The following is a 26,359-nucleotide window of genomic DNA, read 5'->3' as shown; positions in this document are numbered from 1 at the left end:
GCACCATTAAAAGAAAGATGCATTTAGACCCCGGCAGCTGGGCCCCGCTCCTGCCCCACAGCCCGAAGGAGATGCCGACATGGAGGCACTTTGAGCTGATCTGTTTATTGGGGGAAATCGGGGGGGGCACGGGGACCCCCACCCCGGGGTGGGGAGGCCCCTCCAGCCCCCAGGCTGTGCAGGGGGGCAGAGCCAGGGTATTTACAAGCAGGGGCTGGGCCCTGCGGGGGGAGGGAGTGATTCCGGGGGGGCGCAGGGCCCGGCGGGGGGCAGAGAGGCGGGTGGGGCCTCCCGGGTGCTCTCACTTCTGCAGCCGCTTGATGCGGGCGTCGATGTCCGCAAAGTTGTCCTCTACGATGGCCAGGTTTTCCTTCATTGTCTTCTGCACCTGGGGGGAAGTGGGGAAGGGGGTGAGCAGGGGGGGCAGGACAGGGACCCCACTCCACCCCAGCAGGTGCTGGCGGGACCCACCTCCGCCAGCAGCACCGTGTTGTCCTTGAGAGCGCCGGCTATCTCCTGCTGCGTGGTGTCCAAGTGTACGAGGACCTGCCCGAACTGCGTGGCTGGGAGGGAGGAGAAAGCCCAGTGCCGGGGGGGAGCGGTGTCCCCTCCCCGCCCCGAGATCACAGAATCACAGAATCACTACGGTTGGAAAAGACCTGTCAGATCATCAAGTCCAACCCCCGCCCCAACCCCCCCCATGCCCACTAAACCATGTCCCACAGTGCCACGTCCACGCGTTCTTTGAACACCTCCAGGGATGGTGACTCCACCACCTCCCTGGGCAGCCTCTTCCAGTGCTTCACCACGCTCTCAGTGGAGAAATTTTTCCTAACATCCAGCCTGAACCTCCCCTGGCGCAACTTGAGGCCCTTTCCTCTTGTCCTGTCGCTTGTCACTTGGGAGAAGAGACCAACACCCACCTCCCCACAACCCCCTCTCAGGTAGTTGTAGAGAGCGATGAGGTCTCCCCTCAGCCTCCTCTTCTCCAAACTGAACAACCCCAGCTCCCTCATCCACTCCTCATCAGACTTGTGCTCCAGACCCCTCACCAGCTCCGTCGCCCTTCTCTGGACACGCTCCAGCACCTCAATGTCCTTCTTGGAGTGAGGGGCCCAAAACTGAACACAGGATTCGAGGTGTGGCCTCACCAGAGCCGAGTACAGGGGCAGGATCCCCTCCCTGCTCCTGATGGCCACACCATTTCTGATACAGGCCAGGATGCCGGTGGCCTTCTTGGCCACCTGGGCACACTGCTGGCTCATACTCAGCCGGCTGTCGACCAGCACCCCCAGGTCCTTTTCCGCCGGGCAGCTTTCCAGCCACTCGTCCCCAAGCCTGCAGCGTTCCATGGGGTTGTTGTGACCCAAGCGCAGGACCCGGCACTTGGCCTGGTTGAACCTCATACAATTGGCCTGGGCCCATCGATCCGGCCTGGCCAGAGCCTTCTGCAGAGCCTTCCCACCCTCAACAGATCCACACTCCCGCCCAACTTGGGGTCATCTGCAAACTTGCTGAGGGAGTGCTCGATCCCCTCATCCACCCAGCGGGAGATGTCCCCGCTCACACCACGCCACTGTCCCCGACACCCCTCCAGCCCATCACCTTGCTCGTGCAGGTCCCTGAGGGTCACCAGCCTCTGCACAACATCAGGCAGGGTGCTGGCCACGGGGTCCCAGCGCTGCATCGTCTCATAGATCTGGTGGATCTGCGGGATGGGGCGGGGCCGGCACAGTCTGCAGGGGGGGCCCCACATAGCCCCCGCCACGCTGGGCTTGCCTTTGGGGGCCCCCCCCACCAGCTCTTACCTTGCTCTGCGTGTCGGCATCTTGCACCGCTGCCTTGTGCTTGGCAATTTCATTCACCTTCCCCAGGACGCTCTGGGGAGGGGGCAGCGGATGGGAGACCCCAAAACCAGCAGTGCCTACCCCCAGTTTCATGGACGCGGCCAGCGCCGTCCTGGCGCTCTCCCACGGCCCCAGCACACCCACCGCGCGGTTCCCTCCTTCCGCCATCCCCCCCCTTTCACCTGCAGCCGGGCCTTCACTTGGTCCAGCACGGCCACGTCCAGGATGTTGACCTTGGCCTGCAGGACCTGCACGGTCTCCTGGGGGGGGACAGCAGGGTGAGGGGGGACATGGCAGCACCCTGGGACCATCCCCCCCAAGTCCTACGGCCACGGCGTGGGGGGACAGGGACCCGGCACGCCCCCCAGCCCCTGCCTGACTCACCACGAGGTTGCTGCCCTTCAGCCCGACCAACAGCGGGTTCTGTGGGGAAGGAAATTCCATCAGTGGGACGGGACGGGGGGCAGCAGAGTGGCAGGGCAGGAGCCACGGCCCCTCACCTGGCTGTCGGGCTCGCACCGCACCGTCGCCTCCAGCTGCGCCAGCCGCTTCTCCAGCTCCGCCATCTGCGGGGAGATGAGGGGGGTGAGACGGCAGGACACCCCATTTTGGGGTGGGGCGCACTGCCCGCCCCGGCCCCACGCTCACCTTGGCAGTCTGGGCCAACTGCTCCTGCTCCGGCCTCCAGTACAGCTCAAAGGTGACGCCGTCCCCGGGGGGCACCGGGGCTTTGGCGGGGCTCTTCCCCGGCGCCGCCTTGCCGCACTTCGCCACCTCCAGCTGCTGCAGCAGCCGCCTGGGCAGGGGGAAAAGCTGGGCATGGGCCCTGGCACCGCCCCGCGGGGATGCTGGCATCCGCCCCCCGCCCCCCGGCCTGCGGCCCGGGACCCCACACACTTGGCCAGGGCGCCGTCGGGGTCTGCAAAGTCTACGGCTGCGGCGGGGCCCAGCAGCTTCTCCAGGTGGCTGCAGACCAGCTGCTGCTTCAGGCCCTCCACCTGCCTGGCCAAGGCCATGGGCGTCAGCTCCTCCTCCGCCGCCGACTCCTTCACCGTGCTCTGGGGCTGGGGGGAAAGGTGGACGCGTCACCCCCCCGGGACGGCCTCCCCACCGGTCCCCCAGGGCAGCGGTGTGCTCACCTGGATCTGCTCCACCTCCCTAAGCAGCTCCTGCACCTCGTGCTGCAGCCGCTGGTACCGCTGCTGCAGCGTCTCTTTGGCACCGAGACCGTCGTTGAGCTGCAGAGAGAGCAACGGGGGGTCAGGCGGGGGCTCACGGCCTCCTGCGGCACCAGGCATCCAGGGCGGGGGGAGCCGGCTGTGACGCGGGGACCCAACTCCCCTCGGTGCCCGCCCCTACCTGCCCAGAAAGGCAAGAAAAGGCATTGGCCAGGAAGAACATGCGGGTGAGGCCCTCGACAGACAGGGAGGAGCAGCCCCATGTTCACAGGAACCTGGGCCTCACGGGGGACTCCGCAGAGTCCTGCTGGAGGGACAACGCAGCAGGACATCAGCAGCCCACGAGGCTCCTGAGAGCATTGACAACTACGTCCTTCTCCGAGTGACAGACGAGACAACGAGGAGAGGGGCTGCGCTGGAGCTCGTCTCCACCACCAAGGAGGGGCTCGTGGGGGACATCAAGCTCAAAGGCAGCCTGGGCTGCAGCGCCCACGAGATGCTTGAGTTCAGCGTGCTGAGGGCGGGCAGGAGGGGGCTCACAGCCCCGGGCTCCGGACAGCAGACTCCGGCCCAGGCTTCCAAGCTCTGCTTGGAACACTCCCCTGGGATCAGGCAATGGAGGGAAGAGGGGCCCGAGAAAGATGCTTCATGTTCAGGGACCGCCCCCTCCAAGCTCCAGAGCGCTCCGACCCAACGGCTGGGCAGTCAAAGAAGCCAGGAGGCTGCCGGGGCCAACAGGAGCTCCTGGCCAAACCCAGGCACGGAAAGGAAGGAGGCAGAGGCTGCAGCAGGGACAGGGAGCCTGGGAGGGACAGACACATTGCCCAAGCAGCCAGGGATGAGGTCAGCAACGCCAAAGCAACTCCACCTGGCCGGGGATGGCCAAGGCAACAAGAAGGGCTCTTGTGAGCACCCAGGTGACAGAAGGACGGCGAGGGGAAAGGGGGCTCGCCGCTGCTGAACGAGGCAGGCGACCTGGGGACACCGGAGCTGGGGAAGGCTGAGGCACTGAAGGCCGCCTTGGCCTCCGTCTCTACCGGCCCACCGGCCTTCAGCAATCCCAGGTCACAGAGGCCGGGGAAAGGCTGCAGCAAGGAACGCGCCCTTGCCGGAAGAGGATCGGCTCAGGGGATACTTAAGGAAACTGGACGTACACAAGTGCGCGGGCACAGATGGGATGCACCCACGAAGGCTGAGGGATCTGCCTGACGGCAGATGCACAGGTCAGGGCCCTGCTGCTGCCCTGCTCCTCCCAGCGATCTCCCCCTTTAGAGAAAGCCCAGGCGACAGCCTGCAGGCAGGGCGCATCCCTACAGGGATTCTTGGAGTGGGACAATTGCCAAGATAAAAATTAATTCTTTCGCTTTGGTATTGCCAGGAAGGCGGCAGCATTGCCCTCTCTGAGTCATCTGGGCTTCGCTATGAGTGGGGAGGGGTGTGCAGCCAGAAGAGGTCAGCACATCCACAAAACCCCTCTGGCACAAATGTGTTTGACCTTTAACAGTCTTTTATCAAATTCTGCAATTCTAATGGCAAAACTGACCCCTTGGCCAGGGCCTGCCTGAGCGATCGGCCCGATGGCATTGCAAGGCCACTCTCGATAATCTTTGACGGCTCACGGTGACTGGGAGAAGTGCCAGAGGACGGCAGGAAAGCAAATGTCACCCCCATCTTCAGGCAGGGCAAGAAGGAGGACCCAGGGGACCACAGGCTGGGCAGCCTCACCTCCTCCCCTGGGAAGGCGGTGGAGCAGCTACTCCTGGAAACCACCTCCAGGCGCACGAACGACAGAAGAATCCTCCAGAGGAATCAGCATGGATTCGCCCAGGGGAGGTCATGCGCGACCAGCTTTATCAACCTCGACGACGGAATGACTGGCCCGGTAGACCAGGAGAGAGCAGTGGGAACTCTCTGCCCGGACCGCAGGAAAGCCTTTGACGCTGCCTCCCACAAGATCTGCCAAGAGAAGCTGCTGAAGTCTGGGCTGGACGAGCAGGCAGCGAGGGGGGCTGGCAGTGGCCCAACAGCGAAGCCCAGAGGCGGGTGACCATCGGCCTGAAGTCTAGCTGGAGGCCAGCAACGACCGGTGTACCCCCGGGGCCAGTGCTGCGTCCGACACTCTTTAACATCTTCATTAACTGTCTGGATGATGGGGCTGGGCGAACCCTCCGCAAGTTTGCAGACGACACCGCACCGGGAGGAGCGGCTGAAAGGCCAGAGGGTCATGCTGCTGTCCAGAGGGACCTGGACAGGCCGGAGAAACGGGCCCACGGGAACCTCTTGGAGCCCAACAAGGGGATGTGCAGAGTCCTGCTCCTGGGGAGGAACAGCCCCCGGCACCACTATACGCTGGGGGCCACCCAGCTGGAAAGCGGCTCTGTGGAACAGGCCCCAGGGGTCCTGGGGGACACCAAGCTAAACACAATCCAGCAAAGGCGGCGAACGCTGTCCCGGGCAGCGTTAGCAGCGTTGTGGTCGAGAGAGGTGATCCCTCCCCGCTCCTCAGCACTGCTGAGGCCACAGCTGGAGTGCTGGGGCCGGTGCTGGGCTCCCCAGTACAAGACAGACATGGACACGCTGGAGAGAGTCCCACAAGGGGCCGCAAAGATGCCGACGGGGCTGGAACATCTCTCCTGTGAGGAAAGGCTGAGAGAGCTGGGACTGTGCAGCCTGCAGAGGAGAAGGCTCTGGAGGGATCTTGTCAACACCTGAAGGGCGGGTGCCAAGAGGACGGAGCCCGGCTCTTCCCAGTGCCAGGACCAGAGGCCACGGGCACAAACTGAAGCACCGGAGGTTCCCCATGAACAGCAGCAAACACTTCTGGACTGTGAGGGCAACCAAGCACTGGCACAGGCTGCCCAGAGAGGCGGTGGACTCTCGTTCCTTGGAGCTACTCAGAAGCCAGCTGGACACGGTCCTGGGCTTTAGGTGGCTCTGCTTGAGCAGGGGGCTGGGCCAGATGACCTCCAGAGCTCCCTTCCCACCTCCAGCCTTCTGAGACTCTCTGCGAGTTGCGGCCCCGGACAGGGACGTCACTGCGGGCTGAGTGGGGACGAGGGACCAGGCACCGGGGTGGCTCACATGCCCACGTGCTCTGGACTCACCATTTCATACTCCCCTGACTCATAGCCCGTTGTCCTGCTCTTGCTGATGCTGTCAGAGAAATCTGCAAGAGGAAGAGCAGGCTGTCACCCCAAAATACCCAGGGCGGCTGTGCAGGTCTACCTGGCTCTGGGGAGAAAGAGGTTCACCCGGCACCGCGGTCCGCGGTGGTTGCCCCACCAGCTGGCTTGGTTGTCCAGAGCGGCCTCCAGGCCTACTCGGCTCTAGGGCCGGCGGCGGTTGCCAGGTCTACCAGGGTCGACAGTCAGCCAGCCTCCAGGTCTGCCCTGGTCCGGAGCCCGGGGCGGATGCCGGCGGTATCCGGAGACTGAGGGATGTGGCTGCTGGAGCGTCTGGCGAAAAGGGCGGCGGTGGGGGTGTGGGGACTGTGCCGTAGGGATGCATGCTGCAAGGTCAGCAGGGGATATTGCAGGGGGATGTATATGTACTGCCCCAGCTTGCGGTAGCATTCCACCTGCAGCCTGGACACGGAGACCTTGGTGATTGTCCTCTTTGCGGAGTCAAAGGCCTACAAGACTGTCCGAGCCAACACAGGGCAGGAACGCTACAATGTCCTCTGCGACTTGCTGGAGATCTGCTCGGAGGAGAGCGGCCACCTGCATGAGTGAGCTCTCGGCTTGACGGAGCTGGCCCAGGTCTTCTGCTACCACAGCTACACCCAGCAGACGGACTGGTGGATGGAGGCCGGCGTGCCGGGATCACCTCCCTGTGTCCCTGTAAGTCCCCAAGGAGCATTTGAGGGTCCTCGGGGGGAGTTTTAAGGATCTGGAGTGTTATTGCTCTGTCCTGGGGTGTATCTGTCCCTCCCCTTACAATGCTCCAAGGGTTTTGGGGGCAGAAGGCTGTTTCTAATCTCTCTCTCTGGCAGCTCCTCCCTGGACTCGATCTGTGAAGCTTTGCGGCTGCTGGAGTTGGTGCCCAGGAGCACCCAGAACCGGGACCGGCTCCTCAATGACCGGGCACAGGCTCTGCTCTGGCTCTACATCTGCACCCTGGAGTCCAAGCTGGAGAAGGTGGGTGGGAGCAGCAGAGCCGGGCTGTGGATGCCAAAACAGGTCCGGATCTGGAAACGCCACGGGGCTCCGTGCACGCATGAGGTGCCCTCCTCAGTCTTGCTGGCAATGCACCGGGACTGCCAAAAGCCACCCAGACCCCACTGCAAATGCCGTGGTGTCTTTTAACATGTGTTGCCACTGCCTTCTCCCCCGCTGCAGAGCATAGAGAGGGACCAGAGAGCCAAAGCTCAGGGGCTGAAGAACCTGGATGACCTTCAGCCCAACGACCTCAACTATGAAGGCAGGCTGCTGGAGGACAGGTTCCTATATATATATGGCATCTCCTTCAACCTGGCGACAGAGACCGGTGAGGACGCTGGGGGGGTCGGGCCCTTCGTGAAGAGGCTCTCCAGGAGCGCCTGGTTTCGGGTCAGGGTGTCTCAGGCCCGTGGTGTGCCCTCAGCTCTGTCCAAAAGCCTGGACGACGGCTCCGTCTTGTGGAAGCAGCTCCTGGCGACGCCGGGCGTCCCGGCCGTGCGCAGCCCCGAGCAGGCTGTAGCCTCCCTGCACCTCCCAGAAGCTCTCTACAAGCTGATGGCCAAGGTAACGCTGCTGGGGAGCCTCCCCCCTGCCCACCTCTCGCTGGAGCTCCGGCAGCAGATCTTTGTGCAAGGTCAGTTGCTGGGGGATGTTTAAAACACTCCTTCTCCGTGGCTCTGTGAGCACCAGGCTGACAGGGGTCGTGGGCAAAGCTCCGTGCAAACATTTGACCTCTGGGTTTCTCCACACCAGCCCGTTTGGGGTGAGGAGAGGGAATTTGGGGGAGTCACTCCATGCTGGGGCTTGGGAAGGTCTTGGTTGGTGCTGATACCCACGACTGCCCCCGCGCAGGGTGGAAGACTCCCGAGGCGGCTCTTGCCGAAGCCCACAAGCTCTTCCACGGCATCATCCTCCTGCTGATGGGCAGTGATGTGCTGGGCTGTCAGACAACGGCATCCAACGTCCAGTTTGTGGATTATGGTGAGCCGGTTGCTTGCGTAGACCGAAAGCCAACTGCTCCTCTGGAAAGAGTAGGGCTCCTTTCCTGCCTCTCCGGGAGGAGCAGCTCCAGTCACCTTCCTGTTCTCCCTCACAGGCGACAACCTGCTGCTGAAGTGGCGAGTGCTGGCTGACACGCTGACCTGCTCGGAGCACCTCGTGGCTCTCCTCAGCAGGTTGGAGGTGGTGTGTAAAGCCAAAGCCTTCTGCTTGGAGGCTGTCAAGCTGGCCGTGAAACTGCAAGCCACCCAGTGGTGAGTTGACCGTTGAGGCGGGGGAAAAGCCTGGCCCTGAGCTTGGGGGATGCTTGGTTAGGGATGAGCTGCTCTGTGGCCACAGGGGACACTGGTGTCTGTGTCCCTTGGTGGGGGACTGGCACTTGTAGGAGGGTTTGGCACCTTCTCAGCTTGGTCTGGAGCAAGCAGCTGCTCTGGGGTGCGTTATCCCATGAATTCAGCTTCCATGAATTCAGCACCCTGGAGACCCTACAACAAGGTGCAGCATTAAGTCTGTGGGTGTGTCCCCATCGTCCCCATCCTGGTCCCCCAGCGGGTCAGGGTCCTGGCTGCCCCTGGGCGTGGCTGCAGGTGTGGAGGGGTGAGATACTTCCTCCACATGGTGACCCTGACCTCCCAGGATGCTCTCCACCTCCCCAGGGTCATCCCCCCCAGTCTCAACCCCCACATGGTGTCCCCAGCCTCCCAAGAAACACTTCTGTCCCCAGATGTCCCCCAGCCCCACTCCCAGGGTCTCTCCCTGATGCCAGGATTTCCCCCTCTATCCTGAGCCCCCCTCCCAGCCCCAGGACACCCCACACACACCTCTCAGCATGGCGGGTGCCTGGGGAGACACTGGGAAGGGCCGGCGCTGCCACCTCAGAGTCCCGCTGGGGCAGGGTGCTGAAGGAGATAGAAGGGCCCGTTATCGGGGGGGGCTCTGGCTGGGTGGGCTTGAGTGCCCGACCACCCTGTGCAGTGTCCATTCCCCCATCACCTCCCCGTGCAGCGCACACCGGTGATGTCCCTGCCCTATGCAGGGCCCCTGACCTGGCTGCCCACGCATGCGAAGGCCCCAGTGATGCCCCGTGCACCGGGCATTCCCCATCCTACGCCGCCCTGGGGGGGAGGCCTGGAGGAGTCCCGTACACTCCACGCTGCACTGCAGCTCAGCCTGGCCTCTCCCCACAGGACCTGGCCTCTCCCCACTGTCCCGCCTGGAGATGGAGCGCAAGGTCGAGCTGTTGGTGGACGAGATGGGATTCCTCAAGGAGCTGCATGAGGAGGTGGGGGATATGGGGGTGGGCAGGGCAGGGGGGACACCGGGGTCAGGTCCATGTGTGGCGGTGTGATGGCCCGCGTGCCCAGAAAGGAGCTGTGGGGCCTGGAGGTGAGCGCCCCGAGCCCGCCGGCACCGGTGGAGGTCTTCATTGCCGTGAAGACCCTGCAGGAAGCCGAGGAGTGGTACAACTCGAAGGTACCCGGGGCTGGAGGATGAGTTTGGGGAGATCAGGACGTGGGGTTTGTACGGGGGTGGGGGGGGCACCCGGACACCTGGGTCCTCTCCCTGGCTCTGCCTCCCCCCCACATTTGGGGACAAGGAGGTGCCTGGGGAGATGGGGGACACCCTGGGAGTTGAAACTTGAGGGGACATGACCCTGCAGGTCAGGGAGGTTGGGGAACCCTGGGGAGGTGGCAAGGGGGGCCTGGACAGGCTGGGGGGTTCCCTGGGGAGGAGAGAGGGTCCCCACCTGCCCTGACTGTGGGGACTCCCCCCAGGAGGAGAGCGTGGTGCAAGACTTTAAGGGGGACAAGGACCAGCGGGACCCGGAGGTGGCAGCTCCGGCTCTTCCCAGCATCTCCTGAGGCTCCGGCGATGATGAGGTGGTGGAGTCCGAATGTCCCCCCTACAACGTCCTGTTGCAATGTCTGTCCCCACCTCCCCTGTAGCCCCCTTTCAGCACCGGAAGACCACAACAAGCTCTCCCGGGAGCCTTCTCTTCTCCAGGCTGAGCAACCCCGACTCTCCCAGCCTGTCCTCATAGCAGAGGGGTTCCAACCCCCCGACCATTTCTGGGGCCTCCCCTGGACCCCCTCCAATGGGTCCAATCCCAAGAGATTGAGGTGACTTCAGAAGTGAAACCCAGTAAGAAATCAAGAGACCACTGACCAGAATTAAGGGGTTGGACCTGGGGATGGGGTGCTGGGTGGTACGGGTGTAACTGGGGGGCATGAGTGGGGGTAGGGGTCCCTCTCTGGAGGCAGCCAGCTCGAGCTGTCACCCGAGAACTCCTCAAAGAGGGATGGGAAGCCTTCCCTGGGACTCTGCCTTCTCAGCGGGATCCCAGGGTCGGCCCCTGTTAGGGTGGCCGGCGTGCGTAAATCCCTAAGAGTGGTGAAGGTGCCTTCCGAGTGCCGCTTGGTGTTGGAGGTGAAGCTTTGGGTGCTTTGGGATTCGTACGACTGCCATCTGCTCAGGAGGGAAGGATGGGGGGAGAAAAGGTGGTTTAATGCACGTGGTGGCATCTGGCAGCCTCCCTGCAGGAGGTGGCCAGGGCAGGGGCTGTGTCCTGCAAAGTACTTCACTGTGTGGAGCATCCTCCAGAAAAGCCGTAATAAATCCATAGAAATAATTTTTGGTTTCAGGGGGGTCTGCCAAGCCCGGCCAGGCTTGTTCCTGACATCAGGTATATGCACTATCCCGTCCCATATAATTTGCCTGACGTCTTGCTCGGCTGCGGTGGGTTCGTGCCTCCGCCCTGGTCCCTGCTTGCTGCTCCTGGGAGGGAGCGTGGTGCTGCCCCGAGGTTTCGCTCAACCTCCTCCAGCTCCAGGATGGAGAGCTGATGTTGAGGTTCACGGCAGAAGGTCCCCAAAGGCTTTTCCTGCCACGCAGCCGCCAGCGTGGAGTGGGGCTCAGCACCGTGCCCGAAGCATGGCCCCCTCCTGACTCTGCCCCGCCACGTCCCCGTGCAGCCCGTCTCTGGGCTGAGACAGCTGAGAAATCCTGGGGGGGACATGGCAATGTCCCTGCGTGGGCTGGTAGAGAGCCAGAAGGGAGCTCGTCTGGACAAATACAGAAGAACGAGGCACATTGTAATAGTGAGGCTGCCCAATCGTCACCCTTTATTTGCTGAAAACCAGACTGCTGGGTGCCTGTCAGCAAGCACTCATTACTCTGGTTTAATTTCTTCAGAGATTGGTAGTACAGAAGGGAGGAAAAGGCACTCACCTTCTGCAAAGAGAACCGTTCCCCGAAAAGCCGGACCTTCCTCCTTTGCTCCAGTGATTTCGATTTCAGTTTTACAAGCAATTACTGCTTTCAGTCTCCCAACAAAAGCAGCTTCGAAGCAGCCAACCGGAGCTTTGTGCTTAGGAAATAGTGTTAAGCGGAACAACTCTGGCTGCTCCAAAACTCCAAAGTGAGCGATGCAAAGCTCGGCATCCCCTTGCCCAGCCCAGTTTTGACAATGTGATGTTTTGCAGGCACCTGTCAGCAGCGGAGAAGGACGGAGAGGGAAGGCAAAGCGTTTGCAAGTGCTGGTGCCCATGCTGGGATGGGATAAACTGCTTTCCGGAGGCTTCTCCCCTTCCTGCTCCATCCCATCCCAAGGCCACAGGTCCGCAACCCCACAGCTCTACGAAACCCTTAACTCCTCCAGCAATTTCCTCAACAAAATAAGCACTCCGAGTCCATTTGAGTGGCCTAACCGGGACCGAGTGAGTTCTGAGCGGGGCCCTTTCCTTCGGTGGCATCTCCGTGCAAGGCTTGCCGCGATTTCGAGGATGCTGCAACAGAAGGGCGATGGGACGCTGAGAGCATCTTGCCGCAGAGCCGGAGGTGCTCACTTGTCCTGTTTCCTCCTATGTTTCCTCCTAATGTGTATTTTGCCCCGTAAGGCGTATTTTCCCCAAGGCTTTGCACCTCACTCGTATTTTGGCAGCTTGTGCTTTTAAATACACCCAAACGCTGCTTATGCCTTTCGGCCCAGCAGGATGCGGCATTTACAGCCCTTTTCTCTATTCCGGCTAGTTTTTGCTCAAAACAGAGCTGGTTTCTCCCCATCCACTAAGTTTTCCAAGCGGGAAGAGTCCTGGGGTGCGTGGCTTTAAATAACTGCCTGGATACGCATCACCGATTGTGATGCCATAAACGGTCACTTGTTGTGTCTCTGGAGTTGGTGCACACTGGGTGCCACTGAGCTCCTCTCGGTGAGAGCTGTCCAGGTGTCCCGGGGGACTCTGGCCCCCTGATTGATCTGGAGGTTCAATTATCCCCCCAAACCGGTGACCGACGTGAGGATGAACCAGAACGGGGCTTACAAAATGACACTTCTGGAAGAGTTACAGGTAGCACAGCCAAAGGGCTGAGCATCCCCCAAACAGGGGGAAAACTCTCCCCGAAATCCCATTGGCATTTCCCTGGAGGGCAGAAGGATGGGCAGGGGGAGATGCTTTGCACTGGGGAGGGCTGCCAGGGGCAGGTTTAACGTCCCTGGTCGCAGCACGGAGGCAAAACGGTGTCTAAGAGAGAAGGAGACTTGCCGGCAGGACGCAAGGGAGCTCTAGACGCCCAGCCCCAACTTTTACCTTCTTCTCATTGCTAAACAGAGGCATGACGAGGAGGCACTGATTGACCAGGGGAGAAGGAGCAACGGTGCCAAGATTCACTATGAGAAGGAGGAGTTGGAAGGTGAGTCTCTGCTGAGATGCTGGTAGAGGGGCCACCAGCCCGGCGCCTTTTCCCGTTGCACAAAGTCCCTACAATGTCCCTCACTCGGTGTGACATCATGTGCAGCAAAACGTGCCATGCTTCTTAATAAAGCAGCACAGTTATTTTCACGTGTTTTAATATTACGGCTTTTCAACAGAGGGAAAAAGCCCCCGCGGAGGTCACGGTGTGAGCTTTAGCCATGGGGCTGGATAATTCACGGCTTGTTTACTCGCAGAGGCTGCTCCTGGCTTGGAGAGGTCTGGAGAATAATTGGACAGCTGCAGGCGCGAGGCTGTGCTTTTCTTCTGGAGTTCCTTATCATGGGACTGATTGGATCTTCTCTTGTCGCCTTGTGCCATACAAAGATTTTAAAAAGAATTCCCTTCTGTCACTGCTTAATGAGCAAGGCTGAGTGTTGGCCAGCCCAAGCTGGAATTTGAGAAGAGGTTGGATGCTTTCAGGGCACTTTTGGGGGAGCCATCACTTGTTGTTGCTCTGTTGTTGCAAAGTTCGAGTAAAACAGGCTTGGAGAAAAGGAGAGGTCTGTGACATTCAGGGATCCAGTGAAAACAAAATTGGTGTTTCCTCCTGGGACGGCTGCACTGATTTAACCGTGGCATCTGTGTCATCCATCTCCCCAATATCGTGAGCGATGCAAATGCTGCTTTTTTGCAGGCCACCGGACCCTGTACGCCGGCGTGCAGATGCCGCTGGTGGGGCAATGCCACCGGCATCACCGACCCCACAAGCAGAAGCATCGGGAACAGGAGGAGGACTGTGCCCCGACGGGGCGGGGCTACCACTGTAAGTCCCGCCACCACGTTCACTAAACTCCTTGGGGCTACATGGGCGCTGGGGTCTTCTGCAAGCAGGTCCATGTGGCTAGTTTGAGTGACTTGCTGTTCTTCCGAGGGAAAGTGGCATTATTTAACAAGACCCTCTTTTTCAAAACTTTCATCATTTTTTTTTGAGGTAGTTAAATGTATAATGGATTTAGGCTCGTCTTCCTTAGCAGGATGCCTGCTTTAAAAATGGAAATGTGGGGAAGGAAAGCTGCCCATCCTTGTGCAGGGGTGGAATAGATGCTTCTCCTTCTCCGTGGCTCTGTGCAAGCCCCAACAGAGCCAGGGGAGAGGGGCCGGCCCAATATTTGTGGCTGAACTGGTGCCGATCTGATGCCCGCTTTGCACGTGAGCATGATGGGCCATATTCGAGCGTGGTAACTGGACGGGTCTCTGTGTTCTGCCCCCAGGCACCCCGTCCCAGCGGGTGCAGTTCATCCTCAGGACCAAGGAGGACGAGCAGCATGTCCCTCACGCCTTGTTCACCGAGCTGGATGAGATCTGCGTGAAAGAGGGCGAAGATGCCGAGTGGAAGGAAACGGCAAGGTAAATCCCTGCTGCTGGCTGCGGTGGGAGAGGAGTTCCTGTGCGCCGGCAGAGCCCGCGGGCTCTGTTTTCCATTCCTCAGGACGCGAAGCTTTTGCAGCTGCAGGTGCCGATGGGAGGAGCCGTCTCCCCTTGCTACCTGTAGCTCTGTTAAAGGGGTTGGAGAGCTGGGGCTGTTTCCTTGCAATGGGGCTGACCACACCTGATGTCCGCAGGTGGCTGAAGTTTGAGGAGGATGTGGAAGACGGCGGCGAGCGCTGGAGCAAGCCCTATGTGGCCACGCTGTCCTTGCACAGCCTCTTTGAGCTGAGGAGCTGCATCATCAATGGCACGGTGCTGCTGGACATCTGTGCCAACAGCATCGAAGAGATCGCAGGTACTGTGGGTGCCGCGTCCCTCCGGGAACGGCCGAGCTTGGCTCGCCGCTGTGCCCTTCCTTCCTAGATCAAACCCTGCCTCATTTTCCTGTGCCATGCCCAGATCTGATCCTGGGCCAGCAAGAACAGCTCATGGAGTTTGACGAGCGCACGCGGGCAAAAATTCAAGAAGTTCTTTTGAAGAAGCACCACCATCAGAACGAGAAGAAAAGAAACAGCCTTCTCCCCATCGTCCGCTCGTTTGCTGATGTGAGCAAGAAGCGGTCGGACCTGCACCTCCTCGACAAGCCAGGTGAGGGTTCCTGCAGGGCTTTGGCACCCAGTGAAGGTTTCTGTAGGGCTTTGGCACCCGGTGAAGGTTTCTGCAGGGCTTTGGCAGCAGATGAGGGTTTCTGCAGGGCTTTGGCCCCATTAGGTTTGTCCTAGCAAAGGAGAAGCATCCCAATTGCTCCTTGTCCGTCTTTCTGAGTGTCTTTCTTTTTTCTACCAGCTCAAACACTTACCCCTCATCCTTCTCCCACCACTGTGGAAGCTAAAAATGGGGTGAACCATGAGACCAGCACAACGGATTTAAGCAAGGTGAGACACTCATAGCTTTCTTAGGCCTTCAGGGACGAATTTGCTGTTGCAACCTTGGCTGCAGAGGGAGCTGCAGGGTGCTGTGGGCTTTGCTTTTGGGGTAATTGCCTGAAAATGGCTTGTCGTGCCCAGGCGGAGCTGCACTTCATGAAGAAAATTCCCAGCGGGGCTGAAGCGTCCAATGTGCTCGTAGGAGAGCTGGATTTCCTTCGCCAGCCCATCGTGGCATTTGTCCGCCTGACCCCGGCTGTCCTCCTCTCGGGCATGACGGAAGTTCCCATCCCAACAAGGTCTGAACGAGAAGCACAAAGTTTTTATTTCAAACCCCCCCAACAAAACATCAGATGGCATGCATCAGTTTGGCATCCCAAGGGAACAAGGCCAGCGGGAGCCAGCACGTTTCTGCCAGCCACGTCTCCTTGCCTTCATTTCCCCCTTCCCTGCTGTAGCTTTTAAACCCATTGGCCAACGTGAATGAGAGTTGGCCCCAAAATGAAATTTGCGATGGGTTTTGATGAATTTCCAATTCATCACCGGAGTCGGTGAGCCTCCGTGTCCCCTCTCGAGCCGTGCTCTGGGCTGGGAGCTGCCAGGGATTTCCTTGGGTGCTCTTTGAGCCATGACACGTTCGTCTCTCTCCTTTTGTTTGTCTTGCCCAGGTTCCTGTTTGTTTTGCTTGGACCAGAAGGAAAAGCCCATCAGTACCATGAGATCGGCAGGTCCATGGCTACTATCATGACGGATGAGGTGCGACGTGAGAAGGGATATCTCTGGGTCATTTTTGGCTTTCTTCACCTCTCCCTGTCTCTGTAGTAGCGAGGAAGAGCGTTTGCTGTCCCCGCTGCCGGCAGCTCTCCAAATAGCCCACCCTTCGTTCGCACCCCAAAGCAAACACGCACGTTTGCATCCCCCCACATCCTGGAGGCTGAAATCCCACCCGGGGTGCATCCTGCACCTCGTCCTTCTCCCCGGGGTCCCCAGCACGCTGTCCCCAGTGGTGGCATTGCCAGGGCCAGTAAAACTTGTCCTCTTTAAGCAACAGGCTGCGGTGTGCCATGGGGGATGGGGGGCCTCGTGGAGGAGAGGATTACAAGGACCACGATGGACAGATTTTTCCTTTTGGGGGAATACTTCCTGCCATTGCCAGCAGGAAATTTGGGGGAAATTATCTTGCGTTTAGCCAAGTGCTTATTGCACTGCTTAGGGCATGCGAGATGGGTTGTCCTCTGAGCAGGTTGTCTCCTACGGGCAGGTTTTCCATGACGTCGCCTATAAAGCCAAGAACCGGGCTGACCTCGTGGCCGGCATCGATGAGTTTCTGGATCAGGTCACGGTCTTGCCGCCTGGAGAGTGGGATCCATCGATCCGAATCGAGCCCCCGAAAAACGTCCCTTCGCAGGTGGGTGCTGCGGTGGAGGGAGGTGCGAGGGGGACGGGCAGGACGGCAGGCAGCTAGGGATGCTGTTCAGGGGTCCAGATTCACAAGGTCCCTGTTTGACACAGTCACATGGCCAGACCAGAAGCAAAACAAGCCAGTAGTTACAAATAGCTGTCTTTCTTATTTCCATTTGAACAGGAAAAAAGGAAGATGCCAGGAGCTCTCGATGACAGTGCTTCTGACAGTGAGCCAGAGAAGCACAGCGGTCCTGAACTGGAGCGGACGGGAAGGTGCAAGCTTTGATAGTTTGGGGTGTTTTTTTCTGCTTGCCTCCCAAATCTGAGCATGCACCTTGCCTTTGAGCAGGTTTTTGGGGTTAGTTGGTTCAGTGAAGGGGCTCCACATGCCCAGCTGGGTCCCTGGGCTGGGCAGGTGGGAGATGTGGGCAGCTGGGCTCAGCCACAGCATCATTGCACACAGGTCTTCTTGATTTGGGGTGGAAGCAGATGTGCAAATACCTCCAGGTAGAGCTCTGCTGCTTCTCAGAGCAAGGGAGTGTTGCAATAAGAGGGGATGGGCTCTCAGGTTAGGTCTTGTTTTTTCTTTTTTCTTTTTTCTCTTTTTTTTTTTTTTTTGTTGGAGGGCGTTTTGGCGTGCCTCAGTTTCTAGTGGGTGTAAAAAGGGAGAAGGAGACGGCTTCTTTTCAGCACTGAAAATTACTCCATGCTTGTGATTGCCCTTCTGCAGCCAAGAAAAGTCCATGTGGTCTTGCAGGAGAACAGTCTCTATTTTGTCCTTCTTCCAGGCTCTTTGGAGGTTTGATCCTGGATGTGAAGCGAAAAGCCCCGTGGTTCTGGAGCGACTTTCGGGATGGTCTGAGGCTGCAGTGTCTGGCGTCCTTCCTCTTCCTCTACTGTGCCTGCATGTCCCCTGTCATCACCTTTGGGGGACTGCTGGGGGAGGCGACCGATGGCCACATAGTGAGCAGCTCTCTCTGTTGGGTGGCACGGGGGAGGATAAAACTCATGCAAAAGTCCTTGCTGCAGTGAGTTTGCTCTGGGTTTTTTTTCCCCCTAATGCTTTCTGTACTCACTGCTGCCTCTCTTCCCCGGACAGAGTGCCATGGAGTCGCTGCTGGGCGCCTCCATGACCGGCGTGGTGTTTTCCCTCTTTGCTGGCCAACCTCTCACCATCCTCGGCAGCACCGGACCCGTGCTCGTCTTTGAGAAGATCCTCTACAAATTCTGCAAGTAAGGCTGGTTGCTGCGGCCGGGTGCTGTGAGAGCCTTCAGAAGGCAGCGGGGATGGAGAAAAGATGTTTGTCTTTCATTTCTCTCAGCGGCAGTTGTTCGATTGAAGTTGTCTTGTGTGTCACAGATGCTGCACGCTGCTGCTTTAGTATGTGATGGTGCGAGAGCCCTGGCTCTCTGAAGGACGGATGGGGTCATTTGGGGGTTTTAGGCTTAAAGCGAAGTAGCTGGAGGAGGAGAAACCACAAGGATGTGGATGCCCAAGATGGGCTGCACAAGGAAGAGGAGACAAATCACTCTGGTTTGGGAATGGGGGAAGATTTGCTTCCCTCTGAGTACAAAACAAGGCACTTTTTAGCCTGATTGTTGCTGGAAGTGGAAATACAGTTTGCTCAAGTAGCCAAATAGTCTACTGCTGAAATGTTGTGAGTTTGGATGATTTCATTGAAAAAGTAGGAGTTTTTCATGTGAAATGGGTATTTTCCATGACAGTCCTTCTGCTGTGATGACTTCGATGTGAGATGAACCACCCTTATTGCAATTTAAATTTATCATTAAGCCCCAGCTTGGAGCCTCTTGCTGGCCTTTCCACCCTTGGTTTTATTTTGGTTTCCCAGGGAGTACACGCTCTCCTATCTCTCTCTGCGGGCATGCATCGGGCTGTGGACCGCCTTCTTCTGCATCGTGCTGGTGGCCACCGACGCCAGCTCTTTGGTGTGCTACATCACCCGCTTCACCGAAGAAGCCTTCGCCTCCCTCATCTGCCTCATCTTCATCTACGAGGCTCTAGAGAAGCTGAGTCACCTGCGGGAGACCTACCCTGTGCACATGCACAGCCAGCTCGACTTCCTCACCATCGACTAGTGGGTTTTTTCCTCCTAAAACGCCCCTGCCCCTTGGCAGGAGCTCAGGGCTGCACCTGCATCGCCTCTCCCTTACCCGTGTCTTGGCTTCTCTCCTCCCAGCTGTAAGTGTGAGGCACCGACGCATCCCAGCAATGAAACCCTGCGTTTCTGGGAGAGCAACAAGATCAACGTGTCTGGCATCGCCTGGGAAAACCTCACGGTGACCGTAAGTGCCCCGAGCCACTGCTTCCTCGTGCCGCGGCCACGGGGCCCAGGGGCATTCGCGTGGTGCACAAGTCGGAGCCCTTCAGGTGGTGATGGGCTTCCAGCTGTGCTAGTGCTGCTCTGAAAAGTCATTGCTTAAATCTAATGGGTGGTTTTAACCCGCTTGGTCCTGGGAAGGAGCGTCCACCTTGTCCAGTCCACCTTGTGCCCAACATCGTGGGTAATAACTGTCCGCCTCCTCAACGCGGTGGCAGGACAATATTTCTGACCGGCAGCAGAAATAACCCCCTCGTTATGCAAGGTTTCCTTGCCGCACGTGCACTGCCTTTGTGTCCTGATGCTCTGTTTCTCCAGGAATGTCGGTATTTGCACGGAGAGTTTCAAGGACCTGCCTGTGGACCCAATGGCCCCTACACGCCTGACGTCCTCTTCTGGTGCTGCATCCTCTTCTTCTCCACCTTTGTGCTGTCGAGCTTACTGAAGAAGTTTAAGACCAGCCGATACTTCCCAACCAGAGTAGGTAGAAGACGGTGGCCAGCAGCAGTCTCCACGCTCATTTCCCAAAATGGCTTTCCTGGAGCACTAAGCAGTATTTGCCACCACTCGGTCGAGCTGGGAAACGTTGACCTTGAAGGCCAAGCTCTCCATCAGCGTGGACGTCCCTCACTCATTTCCATGAGTGCAAAAGGATCGTAGCATTTCCCACCTGCCTGGCGACCTGTCCTGGAGCCATCTCTTGCTCAGGCAGTGGGAAATCAGGTCTTCCACAGTTACTTTTTTTCACCTTCTGTGCATTATGTGCTCAAGGGGAAGGCTGATTCAGCTGAGGAGCTGCCATAGCAAACGACACTATTTCTTCCTTTTGAGGAACAAATGATGCCTCAGTGCCTTATTCCTGTTTTAGCTGTGAGCGTGGCTGTCGGGGCAGACATCTGCTTCCTTATTTTGTAATTTTATTTTTTTTTTTAAGGTTTCAATTAAGACAACCCTTTTCCACCTAATTAAACATTTTGTATTGCCTGGCACCAGATCTCACAGGCACAAACACAGCAACGGTATCTAACCAAGGGATTTGGCTGCATGTCCTCAGCATGGAGGGGTTTTGTTAACCGGTCTTAATGGCGTTGACGTCCCTCACTTTTCCATGTCATGTTGTGGCCCCCTTCGCGACGCCCCCTTCAGCTCTGGTTTCTTGCCCCAGGTACGGTCCACAGTAAGCGACTTTGCTGTTTTCCTCACCATCGTCGTCATGGTGCTCATGGACTTCATGATTGGGATCCCATCACCGAAGCTCCACGTCCCCCATATGTTCAAGGTAACGGGGTGTTTTGGCAGGGAGCTGGTTTCAGCCCTTGGGGATGCCACAAGGTGATGCCGGGGCAGGACAGGGCTGAGTCCGGAGGAGATGCTGGTGGTGCGACCATCTCCTCTTCTGCCTCCAAGCGCATCGTTTCCTTCGGGAAAGGAGAAGACAGCCCCAAAACTAGATACCTCCAGGAGAAGTATCTGTAGGTGCTTGCAAAGAGGGCAGCGGCAGTGCTGAACCCCAGGGTGACGTGAAGCCAGGGCTGGGAGGTGCTCTGACATGGGAATGGAGGGGAAAAGCAAAGCCAGTGAGGTGGCTGGGCTGGGAGATGATGCTGATGTGTGTGCTTTGTTGCAGCCTACCAGAGACGACCGCGGGTGGTTCATCAACCCCGTAGGACCCAACCCTTGGTGGACGGTGTTGGCTGCGCTCATCCCAGCTCTGCTCTGCACCATCTTGATCTTCATGGACCAGCAGATCACTGCTGTTATTGTGAACAGGAAGGAGCACAGGCTGAAGGTAAGGGGCTGCAAGAGATGAGCCCATCCCCAACCCACTCCGGGCTGCAGGCACGGGGAGAAGCTCCTATTCCAAATGCTTTGGGAAGGCATTGGTTTGGGAAAACGTCAGGTTGCGTGGCAGGATGCTCTCCTGCATTAATGATGACACAGGGAGCAAACGACAGGGAGTTCAGATGAGCAGCCTTTCAGAGGAGCAAATTAATCTTGGAGCAATAGAGAAGCGTGGTTTTGTTTTAAAACGTCAGCAGTGGATGGGGGATCGAATTGTGTTGACGCGCTGCCAGGGATAACTCAGAGTCACATCCTACTTGCAAGTGGTGGAAATTTCTTTATGAAGGAAAAAACCCGGTCTTTTTTTTTCTTTTGAGAAGTAGCTATCGCACAACCAAATCCACTTTGTCTGAACTCCTGCCACCTTTTCATGCAAGGGGCTTGCACAAAGAGCAGATACCTCCTTATTTGTTTCCGAGGCGTGTTTTAAATTCTCAAGAAGTTGACTTGCACTCTAGCGGGGTTTGAGCCTGACTTGCGACGTTGTCCTTGCTCTTGTGCTGTGGGACGCTCATCTCCTTGTTTTGCTTCCCGCAGAAAGGATGTGGGTACCACCTGGACCTTTTCATGGTGGCCGTGATGCTCGGGGTGTGCTCCGTGATGGGGCTGCCCTGGTTTGTGGCTGCCACCGTCCTGTCCATCACCCACGTGAATAGCCTCAAAGTCGAGTCTGAGTGCGCAGCTCCAGGAGAACAACCCAAGTTTCTGGGGATACGAGAGCAGAGAGTCACTGGCTCCATGATCTTTGTGCTCATGGGCTGCTCTGTCTTCTTCACTTCTGTGTTAAAGGTAAGAGGAAAATGCAAAACACCCAACAGCCACGAGCTTTTTGGAGGTTACCCAAAACCAGTCCCCTCTCTCCAGGCCCGAGCAGCTGTGGAGTGGAGGAGGAGGTGATCCCAAACCTTGGGGCTTGACCCACAGTGGGAAGCAGCCTCCTCGCTTACGCTTTCCAGCCGTTCAGCACGTTATCGATGGCAATTTGCTCCCCTAAATGCCTCAGCACAGCCGTTCCAGTAGCTAAACACACTGAAATCATCTCCATGGGCTTCCTTGCGTGTTCCTCCCACAAGATAATCTCCTCGCTAGGCTAAAAGGAGGCACGTCGCTTTTGCTTGTTGCTACAAGAATAAGGAGAAAGGTTTTTCTACCGTCACAGAACGTGGCATATGGTAGCATGGTCGCCTGTTTTCCTCCAACCTTTCTGGAAGATAGGATTCTGCTGATGAAAGATAACTCCAACGTTCCGCCTAAAGCAGAGCATTAGCTCACTCGCAGGCACAAAAGCTCTGCTGGTTAAAATCCGACACGTCTCTAACCCTGTGGAAACTGGAAAGCTGTAGGCAATTTGAGGCAGTGCCTGTAGAAGAGAGTGGTACTACTGAAAATGCAATTTAAAAAAATAAATGATTGCATTCTTTCTTTCAGTTTATACCAATGCCTGTGCTTTACGGCGTCTTTCTCTACATGGGCGTGTCGTCGCTCGGAGAAATTCAGGTACGGACTTTTTTACAGCGTGCAGCATGTCCGCTGCCTGGTATTTCATCTCCGTAGAAGCAGGAAAAAAGCAGCGGCATGGGAAAAAAACCTCTCGGAAAGCAAGCAATGAAAATATTTTGTGTACGAAAAAGATTGGAGGAGGCACAGGAGGTCTATAGGGCTGGGAGGACCGGGCAAGTTGAGCGCTCCCTGTTTAAACACAGGTTAGGGCAGGCCAGTGTTTGGTTAGGTGAAAATGGGGGAGTTGAGTGCACAGGGAAGGCAATTTCTACCACTGGTGGAAATCCTTGCTGGGGGATTCAGTGGGCCAAGACAAGCTAATCATAGAATAACGTGGCATAATTGCACGTGGGTGGGCAGCTCTCACGGGCAAGCTGGTTTCTAGCTGGAGCGAAGGGAAAATGGGTGCTGCTCCCAGGAGGAGCATAGTGGGATCCACGGTTTCTCATGGCGAGCGAGATCCTGAAAACTCCCTCCACATCTCAAGAGGGCCAGAAGCTTTCCGCAGTCCCAAGGTGGCAACTTTTCCACTTTGATTTTGCAGTTCTTCGATCGCTTGAAGCTGTTTTGGATGCCGGTGAAACACCAGCCGGATTTCATCTACCTGCGGCACGTCCCCTTGCGAAAGGTGCACTTCTTCACCGTGATCCAGCTGATCTGCCTCGTCCTGCTCTGGGCCATCAAGGTGTCCCGTGCCGCCATCGTCTTTCCCATGATGGTAAGAGGCGGTGCCGCTCGGCAGAGGGATGTTTGCCGCGTTGGAGTGAGATGTAGCACCACCTCTGGCCTCACCGCATCTTCCCTCTATTTCGTGCAGGTTTTGGCTCTTGTATTTGTCCGGAAAGCCATGGATTTCTGCTTCTCGAAGCGAGAGCTCAGCTTCCTGGATGACCTTATGCCAGAGAGCAAGAAGAAGAAGTTGGACGGTGCCAAAAACGAAGCCAATGAAGAAGAGGTAACGCTTGCTGGGCGCTCGGGGCTGGACATCTCCCTCGGGCTGTGAGATTGCCTGTTTCTAGCACAGCTTGTCTTTACATGTTGGGGCAAGATCAGAACTCAAAAGAAACAGATACTAATAGCCTGGATCCCACATCTTAACCTTTTTTTTCCCTGAATGAGCAGTGAGCTTAACACTTGAATAGAGGTATAATTTTTTAAATGAGTCATTTATAATAACAGATGATGATGATGATGATGGAAAGATTGGCTCGTAACAGTGTTTTTAACCCCCCCCCCCAAAAAAAATTCAGAGTGAAAGGTCTTTACCCTGCTGCGCTAATAGCTAAAGGTGCCACGAGTCAGAAGGAGAGGGCAGCATGCAATGTTTTTGCTGGGTGTTCAGTTTATTTCCACTTGGATCCAAGACAGAGAACTTGATTTGTCCCTTTTTTCCGTCAGGAGTCCCCGAAAATGATGGAAGCTGCTGCTGCTGCCGGTTCAGTTCGGCTGAAACTGGGCAAGACCAGCAACTTGGATATCCCAAAGCAAAGCAGGGACAGGTAAAGCCCCACCAAGTGCCAGGACCCCCGGCAAGATTAGTTGGAAGGTGTTTGGCACAATTTTTTCCACTTGCATCTTTCTTGAGCGTCCCATAGAAAGCAGCAGTCAGCTTGGTGGGAAAATCACATCTACGGGCAGGGCTGCAGGAGGGGATCGCAGGGCTCTGCCTCCAAGCAGAGTGGCTGCACAACTCCCATCTGACCCCAAAAAGTCGCATCCTCAGTGACTTTAGGGTAGCTGGAGATCCTCATACGTAAAAACGAGGAGTTGCAGGCATGATCTGTACCAGCAGTGGCTTAGGAGCCCACTCCAGGGCTAAACGCCTGCAAGAGCCTTTGCACGGAGCGGTAGCTCTGCAGCTCTCAGGCTTGCCTCGCAAAACTCCTCATCCAGCAAAACCTGCTGTGCTTATGCTGAGCTTGGATTCTCGGGGTCCCGCTGTTCCTCTTGCTGATGCTAACGCACTTGGTGGCATCAGTTCCCGTAGTCACGGATTGCTCTGTAAAATATTTATTGCAGGACTGATCCTTGCGAGATTAATATCTCGGAGGAAGTGTTGAAAACGAGCGTGTGGAAGGCTCTCACTATGAACACAGAAACAGTCTGAATCCGGGGAGGAAAGAGGTAAAGGTTTGCATGTGAACGTGACCGTGCTCCTCTGCAAGCGACAGCTCATGCCTACAGTTTTCCCGTGCTTCGGCAGGCAGTACCGAGCAAACGGCCCGTCCCTGGGAACAGGCAGCGAGGACCGTGGCATGCAAACCAGCTCGTCACTGCCAGGGTGGTCCCACGAACAGGGTTGAACCAGCAGCAGCCGGCAGGTCTTCCACTGATGGTGCTCTCCCTCTTTTTGTCTTTTTTCCCCCCAGTTTTGCTATTTAGGAGCCTCGGCTTTGAAGGGGAGGAGTGAGAACGTGACTCAGGGACGTGCCAACGCAGAGACGGGGAGATACCGCTGTTTTCCAGTTGGAGGATTCCCATTAAAGCCATGTCGATGTTTTCAGTTCTCCTTGGTGTGCTTCAGGCATTCGGTATCTCTAGACCAGCAAACTGAGGTGTACGTGCCAGTCAATGGGAGTTCGGTGTCGTGAAGTTCCCGTGTGTACGTGCGTGTGGTGGTGTGGGTTTGTAGTGGTAGAGGGACTGCTGCCGCTTTATCATTCAGTGCTGTTTTCCTTCCTTTTACCTCCCTGGCACTCTGTAGTTTTTTCTTCTCCCCTGTCCTTGCAAAGTCTCTTCTCTCCCAGGGTGGGATGAGCCGGGAGGAAAGCGGCAAGATGCCTTTTCCTTCTCCCTTCCCCTGCCGCTATGCAGGAAGAAGCTGTGAAGCAGAGATGGCTCTCGTGCTCTCTTCAGGTTTGGGGGGGTCGTAGGGCTGTGGTGTCATCTCAGGCAGATGTGGTCGAGTCGGCTGGCCGTGGAGCCTGGGAGGAGAGGACAAGCCAGAAGAAAAGGTCCCCTTGCAGCCCTGCATCTTGCTGTGGGCTCAGCACGTGCTCCAGGCTCTCGGTGTCTGCAACTGGTGCCTTGTGCCCAGCTGGGACGGGTGCACGAGCCCTCCTGCCATCGGCTTGTCCCATCCTCTGCGGGAGCCTGTTCGTGCATGAAGCCAACCCCAAATGCCAAGGGCAAGTTGTTGCTCCTTGCAAACAGGTGGGGAAAAGAAACTACAGAATTGCTCTGTAAGGAAGAAAGGGGTACATCCCCAAGCAGGGCCAAAATCAGACGGCTTTTACGTGATGGGGTTTTGCAAGCTGTAGGTTGACTTTTGCCAGCGTGGCATGGTGACTGTCGGAGGGGACAGCTGCTGTCCTGCAGCGCCGCGGGAGCGGTTCCCGAGAAAAGGGAGGCGGAAGCAGCTAAAGGAGTTGAAGCCTTAGGCCGCAAGAGCTGAGCAGCTCCGGGTATTCCAAAGTTTTTTTCGAACCGTGTCCCCACCTGGCCAGGGAAGTCAGTGGAGGAGGTGGTGCGTCTGGCTCCCTCTGTATAGTGTGGTGGAGGTGAGGAAAGGATTAAGGAAGAGAGAGGTCAGAGGAAGGAGGAGGGGAGTGTGTGTGGGGCTGTGCTGAGGGTGGGGTTTGGAGTAAGTGGAGGGAGAGGCTGGGGAAGAGCCCCAGGCCGGAGCTGGAAGCCAAGGGAAGGTGATGTCCCTCTGGGAGAATTAAGGGCTCGGCCTCGGGGTTGGACCTGGGGATGGGGTGCTGGGTGGTACAGGTATAATTGGGGGTCATGAGTGGGGGTAGGGGTCCCTCTCCGGAGGCAGCCAGCTCGAGCTGTCACCCGAGAACTCCTCAAAGAGGGATGGGAAACCTTCCCTGGGACTCTGCCTTCTCAGCGGGATCCCAGGGTCGGCCCCTGTTAGGGTGGCTGGCGTGGGTAAATCCCTAAGAGTGGTGAAGGTGCCTTCCGAGTGCCGCTTGGTGTTGGAGGCGAAGCTTTGGGTGCTTTGGGATTCGTACGACTGCCATCTGCTCAGTAGGGAAGGATGGGGGGAGAAAAGGTGGTTTAATGCACGTGGTGGCATCTGGCAGCCTCCCTGCAGGAGGTG

At 57.5% G+C, this 26,359-nt stretch overlaps 2 protein-coding genes across 2 annotated transcripts in view; one reads left to right on the top strand and one right to left on the bottom strand.

Annotated features, from left to right (window-relative positions):
- Window positions 1-293: 293 nt before the first annotated feature.
- Window positions 294-26,359, bottom strand: part of LOC132320358 (dynactin subunit 2-like) — a 197,292-nt gene continuing 171,226 nt past the window's right edge. Inside the window, exons 4-13 of the mRNA XM_059832640.1 lie at window positions 2,987-3,085; window positions 2,745-2,905; window positions 2,496-2,643; window positions 2,348-2,413; window positions 2,232-2,270; window positions 2,030-2,107; window positions 1,809-1,880; window positions 1,606-1,708; window positions 472-563; window positions 294-388 (exon numbers count right to left, since the gene is read on the bottom strand). Coding sequence (XP_059688623.1) covers window positions 302-388; window positions 472-563; window positions 1,606-1,708; window positions 1,809-1,880; window positions 2,030-2,107; window positions 2,232-2,270; window positions 2,348-2,413; window positions 2,496-2,643; window positions 2,745-2,905; window positions 2,987-3,085 — 945 coding nt within the window. The 3' untranslated portion in view covers window positions 294-301. The remainder of the gene's footprint in view (window positions 389-471; window positions 564-1,605; window positions 1,709-1,808; window positions 1,881-2,029; window positions 2,108-2,231; window positions 2,271-2,347; window positions 2,414-2,495; window positions 2,644-2,744; window positions 2,906-2,986; window positions 3,086-26,359) is intronic.
- On the top strand, window positions 13,567-25,801 carry LOC132320389 (electroneutral sodium bicarbonate exchanger 1-like). The gene is made up of 21 exons (XM_059832684.1): window positions 13,567-13,695; window positions 14,144-14,279; window positions 14,495-14,655; window positions 14,760-14,948; window positions 15,147-15,235; window positions 15,368-15,525; window positions 15,895-15,982; window positions 16,488-16,634; window positions 16,812-16,903; window positions 17,419-17,593; window positions 17,730-17,863; window positions 18,481-18,726; window positions 18,829-18,934; window positions 19,288-19,449; window positions 20,135-20,248; window positions 20,597-20,758; window positions 21,349-21,600; window positions 22,240-22,308; window positions 22,856-23,029; window positions 23,129-23,266; window positions 25,775-25,801. The coding sequence occupies exons 1-21, from the start codon at window positions 13,596-13,598 to the stop codon at window positions 25,799-25,801; spliced, it is 2,919 nt and encodes a 972-aa protein (XP_059688667.1). The 5' UTR covers window positions 13,567-13,595.

Source organism: Gavia stellata, chromosome 35 (genome assembly GCF_030936135.1).
Source record: "Gavia stellata isolate bGavSte3 chromosome 35, bGavSte3.hap2, whole genome shotgun sequence".
NCBI classification, from domain to species: domain Eukaryota; kingdom Metazoa; phylum Chordata; class Aves; order Gaviiformes; family Gaviidae; genus Gavia; species Gavia stellata.
This window is presented reverse-complemented; position numbering and strand designations above follow the sequence as displayed.